Raw genomic sequence first — 9,807 nt, 5'->3', positions numbered from 1 at the left:
AAAATCCTCTCCTTCTTGAACAAAAACAACTGTACAATTCAAGTTACCCCTGCCAGATCACGCATGCCAGCGTGCAACCGCAGTCCTTCTCCCTTCCAGTGTTTCTTAAAATGGCTGCCGCGATGCCGTACGGCAGCTCCCTGGCAGATGCACTGAGCCCCGGATCTCGGCTGGGGCACAATGCAGCTGTGTCTCGCGTGGCAGACAGCGAGCAATCTTGGAAATAATTTGCAGACCACAGTGCCTACATTTAAAATAGCTGCTTTTTTTTTTTTGGCCCCCCCCCCCAAATGAATAGGGATGAATCCCCTGCTGCATTTGGAAGCAGGTCACTTGCTTTAGTTTCCCCGCTATCAATAAGAGGATGTGCTGCATAAAACTAAGAGTTTTGGCCATTCCCACCTACCTCAAGGGCTACAGAAGAGCAGCGACGGTCTTTTGCCCCAGACCCTGCCTTGCTGGGGTGGTGCCAGCAGCTTTTGGGCAAAACAATGGTCCTCGCTTTTCTCCAGCTTCTTCTTTGCCTGCCAAAGCAGCAGGGGCAGGTGATAAGGTGGGAATTCGGGGCAGGCCACTAAATGGAGGGGCTGTGCCCTACTACTATAGCCTAAGCTGGCAGAAAGAGCTCTTGTGGAGGCTGTAGCCATCAAGCTCTGAGCTGCTGGAGAAGGGCAGTGCTCCTTCCTTCTGCTGCATGCCTGTCTCAAGGGGAAAAACAAAAAATAATCACCTCTATCCCTGTGCAGATCACAGGAGAAATGATAGAGGCATCCATTGTGCCTTCATTTTCTCTTTGGAAGTAAAGTCTCTGCTCCCAGTGCATAGTTCTTGTGCTCTAGCATGTCTTTTCAGGAAAGAGAAGCCGATCCTATTCTAAAGCCACGAAAGAAAAAACCTTAGAACTAAAGAAACCAAGCTTAAAATGGGAATTTCACCCAGTAGCCCTCCTGGGCCACTCCTTATGAGAAAGGAATTTTTTTTTCTTTCCCCCCCACCAGGAAAAAAAAAAAAATGGGGTTAGATCTCTAAGAAAACAGGTACCAAGCAGCCAGCTGAACAGTGCTCCTGAGGTAGCGACAAGAGGCTTGTGTGAGAAAGTCCTTTGTGGCTGTAGCTCTACATCTGCTGCAAGTCAATTAACTGCGAGCAGAGCCAGGGCTGGAGTGATTAAATGCAGCAGCTGTTGAACTAAATAAGCAACTGCTATCTTCCCTGGCCCTCGTCTGGCATCCAGGACAAGAAGGACTCAAGCTCACCCATAAAGGGGTCACCATTTATTCCTTTCAAATGTTACAATAAAGCCCATACAGCTTTTTTTTTTTTTTTTTAGAAGTTAGAAAATTGCAAATCAAGTTGTTTTGGCCATTAAAAAATTATTTACAGAGAAAACAACGTTGCTTCACATTATACAGCTGGCAGGCCCCCTCCCTCCACCCCACACCCTAAAAGTTATCCCTTAGAAGCAGAATTAAACACAGCGGACTTACAAGCTTTATGGTTTTAAGCCAATAGTAAGACATTATAAAAAACTAACCAGATTAGCTTTTAAACCATTGATTTCTATAAAAAGCACAAAATACTTTAAATGAAGTCAGAACCAGGAATGTAAACTGAGAAAAAAGAATCCATTGAACAGTCACTGGCTTGCTGGGCTTCGAAGGCTGCCGGGGGGGGGAGTGGGGACAGTCGGGAGGCCAGCAGAGATACCAGAGCGGGATGCGAGATCTGGGTTCTTACAAACTGTAAATTCCAGTTATGTCCAGGATAGTCTTCCTCCACAGTTTTAAAGGATTCAGGTAAAACTACTCCAAGTTTGTGGTGGCGGTGGGAATCCAAACCAGCTTTCTAACAGGGGAGGGGAAGAAATAACTCGGGTCAGGGGGGTAATGTCGGTTTTAGAAAGCATTGTCAGTTCTAGGTGGGACGGGGAGGTGTGTGGGCAAGGCAGCGAGTCCGTGGTGTTACCGGGATGGAGAGGATGGCGTAAGAGTCTCAAGTTCAGATGATGCCAAGTGGGCTCTACTCTTCCTTCTGCTCCGCTGCCGCCGGAGTTGTTGCGGGCTCAGGCCCCGCAGGTTTTGAGGGCTCCTCTGGTTTGGCTGTATCCCCGTGGCTTTCCCCTGGCTGCTGCTTCTCTTCCTCCTTGCTTCCCCCCGCTCCCGCGTCCTCCCTCTTGGGCTCAGCTCCCTGCTGCCCGTCATCGGTAGGGCTGCTCTCCCCGGGGCTGCCCTGCTCCTCCGCCGTCCCCTCCTCGGGGGGAGCCGACGGCTCCGTCCCGCTGGCCGAGCAAGCGGGGTTCTCCTCTCCCTTGGCCTCTGCCTTGCCTTGGTCCTCCGTGGGAGAGGACCCAGAGGAGTCCCCGGCTTCTTTCTTGTTCTTCCTAAACGAGATCCCGCTCAGCTTGAAGGATTTCTTGAACGAGAACTTCTTCTTCTTCTTGGGGGTGTCCTTGGGGGCCGCGGCACCTTCGGGTTTAGCATCCCCCCCTTCGGCGGGGGGAGCGGGCTCGATGGCGTCCCCGCCGCCCGGCTCGCCCTTGCTCTCCTCCTTGAGGGGTTCAGCCGAGCCGTTCCCGTTCAGGGGCGCTGCCTCGCCGCCCGCCTTGGGCGTCATGTCCCCGTTGAGCCTCAAATGGCCGTTCTCCTGCGGGGGGGGGGGGGGGGGGAGAGGGAGCGGAGCACCGCGTTAGGCACAGCCGGAACTCGGCACCCCCTCCCCAAAGCCCCGCACCCAGCTGGGGAAAGGGGCTGCACGGGGGGGGGTGGGGGGGGTGCACCGAGCCTGGGAGAGGGGGTGCACGGGGGGGAGTGGGGGGGTGTCAGTGCGCTGCCACCGGGCGGCGCCCGCGCTCCACGCCCGGTGCTGGGGCGAGGCGGCGGACGGGGCCCCCGCCCGGTGCCGGGAGGGAGCCCGGGGCGCGGCGCGGGCGGTGCCGCATCGCTCGGTGCCCGCCGGGCAGGAGGGTTCCCCGGGCGGCCGCCACCACCACCGCCGCCGCCGCCGCCCCTTCCCCACCGAGCGGCGGCCGCCGCAGCTGCCTTTGTCCGCCCGCCCCGGCGGGGCGCACGGCGCGGTTCCCCGGTGCCCCTCCGGTACCTACCTGCCCGTTGGCCTTGGCGGGCTCGGTGGCGGCGGCGCGGCCGGCCGGCGGGGCGCTGCCCTCCGCCTTGGCCGCCTTGGAGCCCTGGCTGCCCATGGTGCGGCACGTCGGGCCGACCCCGCCGCGGCGGCTGCGCTCGGCTGGCGAGCGGCGCCGAGAGGGAGTGGGTAGAGCCCCCCGCCGCTCCGGTAATAAAGCACGGGGCGGGGGCGGGCCGCCGCCAAGCCCGCCCCGGGGGCGGGGGACGGGGACGGAGCCACCGCCCCGGCGGGGACGGGGGGTACTGGCGGCCGCCGTTCCCCCTCCCCGCCTGTGTGCCCCCGGAGGCCGGGGCAGCCCCGGGCGGGGCGAGGCCAGGCTGCGGGGAGGCGGTGGGGAAGGGGAGCGGGGCGCCGCTCCCCCCCCCCGCCCCCCCCCGGCCCCTCACCCCCGGGGTGCTGCTCATCCCAGCCCCGACACCCCTGGGGTACCTCTGCCCCCAGCCCCGTCACCCCTGGGAGGGTCCCATGGTACCATTCGTCCCGGCCCCATCACCCCCAGGACAGTCTCATGGTGCAGCTTGCCTCAGTCCCGCCACCCCAGGGTACCGCTTCCCCCAGGGTACCGCTCACCCCAGCCCCGTCACCCCAGGCGACCGCTCACCCCAGCCCCGTCAGTTCCCGGAGGGTCCTGCTGCGGGGGACAGGCTGTGCCGTGGGTCACACCCCGGCTCCCCACCCCGCTGTGCTCCCTGGCATGCAGACCGGTAGGTTTTTTCCTCCCTGGGTCTTTCTCCTCTCTGCTTTCCCGGAAAGGGAGAGCTCAGGAGAAAAAAAATGAGACTAAACCAAAGTGGATGCTGACGCTGGCGAGGGGCCTGCAGCTTCCTCATGCTGCCAGGGCCACCGGCCGCAGCCTTGCCGCAGCGCGGGGCCAGCAGTGGCCGTGGGGGACTCACTCCGGGGGGGCTCCCTCGGCACCCAGGCACAGCTGATTTCATCGGGGGCTCCCAAAATCGGGACCCTTTTGTGCCTATCCAAGCCACCAGCGTTCCCTGGCCAGCCCGCACCCTCCCGAACGCTGTGCCCTGAGCCCCGCGGCCCCGGCGCCTTCCAGGAACTCTGCACCCCGCTCCTGCCAAACCTGCCCCGGAGCTGCCGCAGGCAGGCGGGACCCCCCAGCCCCCAGCTGCACCGCAGAGCCCGTGCAGGATCAAGGCCAGCGTCTCCGAGGGGAAAACAATGTGCCGCTGTGTGCGCTCCACCAACAAGGTCATGTTTTGTCTCTGTCCTCCCTCCCCCCCCGGCACACATCATCTCACCCGCGTTAGAGCAAAATTTCTCTGTTAATTAAAACAGGCGGCATCTTCCTTATTGACTTTTGGTTGCCAGTTGATAAAGCCTTTGAATGGCTGCCGGGCTGCGGCTGGTCGGTCCGCCGGCGCCTTCGGCAAGATCGAGAGTTGCCCGAGCAGCCGTCAGGGCTGCAAAGGAGCCGTGGAGGATGTACCCCGTTTAAAAGCACGCGGTTTTCAGAGCGTAGCGAGGCTGTTTGCTTTGGGAAGACAAACAGTTCAAGCAAGTGTATTGAATTAGTCGGTAAACACACCCTGTCTTCCGCCACTTGTTCCCGAGTGTGAGCTCCAGGCCAGTGTCCCCAACCATTACCTGCTGGGGAGCAAAACCCGGCAGAGCCACGGCTGGCGAGCCCTTCCCTCTGCCCCAGCAGCCGTCCGGCGTCGGGCAGCATCTGTGCCAACCCCACACTTTTCTTCCCACCTTCTGGGAGTGACTTTCTGTCTTTCTGCTGAGGTTCATTTTGTCCTGGCTCTTCTCTGCAGGGATGCGCAGAGTCCTCATGCTGCTGTCCCGTCCCGTCCCATCCCATCCCATCCCATCCCATCCCATCCCATCCCTCCATGCTGCCCCACCGCTGCAGCAAGAGCACATTTCGGCCGTGCTGAGCAAACTTGAGCGAGCACCGGCTTTCGCAGCGTCCATCTGAGACCATCCATCCATGCAAGAGCCCCGAGACGCTCCCGTCCTCCTGTACCAGAGCCACGGGGGGAGCCGCTAAGGTGAGCAGCACCGGCGACCCACCACCCATCTGCACCCTCCCCGCTGAGGGTGCCGTGAGCTGGGAAGGGGCTCTGGGGGCTCTGGGGGTGCAGCCTTTAGGGTGATGGTGGCAGTCTGTTCGGTTGGGAGCGCGAACATGTACCCTGTGCTGTGAAACAGGCTGCTTGCTGGAAAGATGTTTTCTGCAACGGTGGGCTGGCTGAGTGGCCGGGCTGGCTTATTCGAGAGGGGATTTATCAGGCTGGGGCTGGGGCTGGGGCAGGCAGGGTGGCTGCGGTGCTGCCGCCATGCTCTGTGCCGCTGGCTCAGCCGGGGCTGCTGGGCTCAGCCCCCCCCCCCGTCTGCCAACCCCCGTGCAAAGCCCAGGTCTCTTCCACGTTTTGCTGGAGGGGAGAAAGTGCTTTACACCCCGCTGCTCCCCTGCCACAGCGATCGGCGGGCAGCGCTGGAGTGATGGGAGGCAGATGTGATGTCTCTAAAGGGCAAACTTTAGCATGATTAGACAGGCCAAGATGCAGACCTGCTGCGGGGTGGGGCAGCCCCCCGTCACCATCAGAGGCGATGCAGGAAACCTCGCATGCGGTTTTCTAGCGGCTTTCATCTCCAAGGGATCCCCAGTTGTCACATCTCTCTTGATCCTGGCTTTTCTTGAAAACCCTCTTCTGCAGCACTGCGTAAGGGATGTGTTTATAAATAGACGTGTTCCCCTGTGGATTCCTGAGCGTGCCTCCTCTTCCACGGCCTGGCTCCGCTGCAGATGTCTGTCCTGCCTGTGCTGATGGCAACAGCATCAGGAGTGCTCAGCTGGCTCGGGAGCAGTGCTTGGTGTGGCCCCGCCGGCAGCTGCCGCTGGTGCCGGAGCCCCGGCGCTCTGTGGGGTGAGTGTGGGTCCCCCCCCGCCCTGGGCAGACCCACAGCAGGTTGTTCCAGCTCTCAACCTGGGAAGAGGCTGTTTTCCTCTTCTGCGTGTCGCGGGGGGTGTTGGTGGCAGGGAGCAGACGGTGCTGCCGCGCAGGCGCCGGGGCAGGTGTGGTTACACCGGGAGAGTGGGTGGAGGGCTGAAGCTGGCTGCTGCGCACGGCGGTGGGTTTCCAGCATAAACCAAACACCAACCTAAACCCTCCCAGTGGAAACCAGTGTGACTGCCAGCCCCGCTTGCCGTGGGTCCCATCCCTCCACCGCTGCCTCAGCCGCGGGTTGGGCTCCTCCGTCCCCAGGCATCGGATGGGGAACCGGAGCAGGACAGAGGATGCTCTGGCTCTGCGCAGGCTCTCCGCTGGCTCCCGGGGCTTTGGCTGCTCGGGAGGTGATGGGGATTTGCAGGGCACAGGCAGACGGACAGATTACGGGTCTGTCTGCTCCTCTAGCAGATGGACAGGCAGACAAATCTGTCTGCCTCTCTGCACGCTGCTCCTGCCTAAAAGGTCTCAGGGATGCAAGATCTTTGTGGATGTTATTTTCCACTTTCCAGACCTACTTAAACTGCGTGCTGATTATTAATTTATTAGGTGTTAAGCGCTGACAGGCTGCAAGGCAGAGCGGCGAGCGCAGCCCCTGCGCCAGGGGGTTGGAGCGGGGCAGGAGGGTGCAGTCCCCAGCCCCATGCCCTGCCCCTGCCGCCCGCCGCATTCCCTCAGCCCTTAACGAAGAATTAATGCACTTATTTATTCATGTATCTAGAGCCATTCACGAGCCTCTGATCATCTGCTCGAGGATTTTAACCGAGTTAGCGGGGGCCCAGCCAGGGCAACCAAAGGCGCTGGGAATAAAGCGGAGGGATTTCCATATTGATTTATAAATAGCAAAGGAATTAGCTAATTAGATCTCTCTAGGGAGAGAATTCCGGCAGGGAGAGTGCGGGCCGGGCTGTGCTGTATGCAGGGACGGACGGTAACGGCTTCTGCCACCACGGCAGCTCCAGCACGGGAACGGCCCTTGCAAACGGCCCTCGGCTAAAAATAGTAATTGTGGGTTAGGGTCCGGGGGTCTGCCTCTGCCGTGCTGCCGTGTCCACCAACCATGCCCACGCGTGGTTTGGCTTTCCCGGGCCCTGTGGTGCGGCTCCAGGATGTGGCCACCCGCCTGGTCCCCGGGGCGAGTGATGCTCTGGCTGCGCAGCTCACGAGGGGACAGGGCGAAAGGGCTGGGGGACACCGCAGGTGCCGAGCGGCGCCATCCTCGGCTGAGAAGGAAAAATCTGCTGAGCTTCATGCTGGGGAATTTCTGCAGGGAACGAGGGCTGGCTGGGGCCGGCTGGGCAGGCAGGAGGAAGAGTGGGGCTGCGTGGTGGCCAAGGGGGTTTTTCCAGTCCATCGCCCAAGCAGAAGTTGGTCGCTGCCGAACCTGTTCGGGGCTGTGCCGTCACTCGGGCTGGCTGCCGAGTCAGTGCGGACCGACCTTCTGCCTTTTGCACCGGGAAAAAGCGTCCTGGACCCAAGCAAGGGTCTGCATGGGACTTTGCCGGGCGTCTCCCTGCTGCCCACGCAGAGCCGGTGCCACAACCAGTGTCCCCGAATCCTTCCTGCCCTGGGAAAGGCTCCAGCCTGGGAGGCTGCAGCGAGGCGCTGACTTCCCATAGAAACACATAAAAGGGCCCGTTCTTGTATTTGCCAGAGCCCCGTCATTTTTGGTTGTGAAGATCCCATGGCAACCGGTGCCTTGTGTAACTGCGTTTGCTATTTCTGGGCTTGCTTTTCACTCCGGTAACATCCTCCCCGCATCCCACCGTCCTGCACGGGGGCCAGGACCAGCCCTGCTCTCCCACCCCAGGACCTCTCCTCCTTCTCCTGCCGGTGCGACATCCCTTCCCGGCTCACGCTGGGGCAGCCGGCGGCAGAGGATGGCAGCTGTGAGTCATGGCAGAGAAAAGAGAGAGCAATCCCCTCCACTCTTATCTTGGAGACCATCTGCCCTTCTTTTCGGCCAGGAGCTGGAGCATTTGCAAACAAAGCCAAGCCCTCTAACCTAAAACCCTCCAGCCTCATCAGCGGGGTGGCCGGGGTGGGCTGTGCTATGCTGCCCAGGGCCCCCGGCCCCACTTTGCCCGGGGATAGGGGCGGTGGTGGAACGTGAAGGATCCCGGGTGCCTCCCCGCGGGCACGGTCCTGGGGGAGTTACTGCATGGCAGGGATCACCACCCTGCGGGGAGCCCCCGCATCGCCTTTCCCAGCCCGCCGGTCTCTCCCGACTCCTCCCGGGAGGACAGGAACCCGCCGCGATGCCCTCGCCCAGGCAGGATGCTTGTCCCACGCGCCTTATCTCCTGCATCCCTGCCGTAGGCTGCATTTCAGTGCTGATAAAGGACTCCCTGACCCTGAGCAAGCCGTGCGCTGCCGGTTCGGTTGCATTACGAGAGCAGGACGGCTGCCAGCGGGTGTCCGGAGAGAAAAGGGGCCACAGCATCCAGCTGGCAGCAGAGACGGGAGGGCGGCCGGGTGCTACCGCACACCGGGCTCTGCTCCCTCCCACCCCGGCCGGGGCTGCTGGCAGGGTCCCCCGGCCGGGGGCCGAGCGGGGAGTGTGTTTCAGAGCCTCCTTCCTCGTTAAAAGGGAAGTTTATAATGGAAACAAAAGCGACGCTCAGTCCAAGTGGAGCTTTTCCCGTCCCGCTTCCTCCAGAGCCGTCTGCGGAGGTGCCACGGGAGCGTGCCCGCACGCCATGGCCGGGGCACATGGTGGGGAAGCGTGCTGGGGGGTCCGTGTGTTTTGGGCATCGCCCCGCTGCACGGGGCTCACCGAGTCCAGCCGTGCCCTGGGGAACACGGCCGGGCTGCAGCAGTGTCCTGCCGTGGCAGAGCCAAGGTGGACGCGGGGTGCTGCCCTTCCCTTGGGGACAGTGACCCCCCCCAGGCAGTGGGAGCCCGTGGTTGTCCCCAGGGTAGGCTCAGCTCCCTCCATCCCTGGGGTCACCTGTGCCCTGTCCTGGTGACCGGCTGCAAAAGGGACCTCGGAGCTGTGCTGCGCTGCCTGGGCTACTCCTGTGCAGGTGGGGCTGCTGGTGGCTGCTGTAGCTCCCAGCAGGGCTGGGGGCACGTGGCAGCCCCGCGGACATGGGTTAGGGGGCAACGCTTCGACTGAGCTTCGTGGAGCTGTGCCTGTGTGATGGCAGCTCGCCTTGGCTTCTGACACAGATGAGGATGGCGTGTCCCTTCCCCAGCTGCGTGAGCACAGGGGTGAGGCAGGCAGTGCCGGTACCTTCCCTGCTCTCGGAGGGTACGGCCACGAAGAAGCCCTGGGTCTCCTTGGGGTTTGCAGAGGTGGGTGCACGGCCGGCGGGGGCCCAGCCTGTGTGAGCAAAGTCAGCGCGTGTCCAGCCCGTGCACGCACACCAGCATGGGTCCAGCGAGCATCTTACACGTGCACAGCCACGGTGCCGATCCCAAAGACATCCCTCGGCGATGGGGCATGGGGAGCCCCACATCTCCGCTGCCAGCCCCCCCGCAGCCCAGCGGGGTCACCCCTTTTGCCCGAGTCCCTGGGGCCGGTGGCAGCCAGCCCACCGCGTCGCGGGGCAGCCGGCGCTGCCGGACCCGGGACAGGAAAGCGGCGCTGGGATGCTTTGGGGCAGCGGTCCCTCCCCCTGCGAGCAGCCGGGGATGTATGGGCCTCTTTCTCCCTGCAAGTCAATGTGTCTTTTTGTTGCGCTGCTGG

At 62.0% G+C, this 9,807-nt stretch overlaps 1 protein-coding gene across 1 annotated transcript; it reads right to left on the bottom strand.

Annotated features, from left to right (window-relative positions):
* Window positions 1–1,259: 1,259 nt before the first annotated feature.
* MARCKSL1 (MARCKS like 1) lies at window positions 1,260–3,223 on the bottom strand. Its single transcript, XM_076357416.1, has 2 exons — window positions 3,101–3,223; window positions 1,260–2,643 (listed from the first exon to the last, which is right to left on the bottom strand). The coding sequence occupies exons 1-2, from the start codon at window positions 3,194–3,196 to the stop codon at window positions 2,020–2,022; spliced, it is 720 nt and encodes a 239-aa protein (XP_076213531.1). The 5' UTR covers window positions 3,197–3,223; the 3' UTR covers window positions 1,260–2,019.
* Between the last annotated feature and the right edge of the window lie 6,584 nt (window positions 3,224–9,807).

The sequence above is a fragment of the Aptenodytes patagonicus genome, chromosome 21 (genome assembly GCF_965638725.1).
Source record: "Aptenodytes patagonicus chromosome 21, bAptPat1.pri.cur, whole genome shotgun sequence".
Taxonomy (NCBI): domain Eukaryota; kingdom Metazoa; phylum Chordata; class Aves; order Sphenisciformes; family Spheniscidae; genus Aptenodytes; species Aptenodytes patagonicus.
This window is presented reverse-complemented; position numbering and strand designations above follow the sequence as displayed.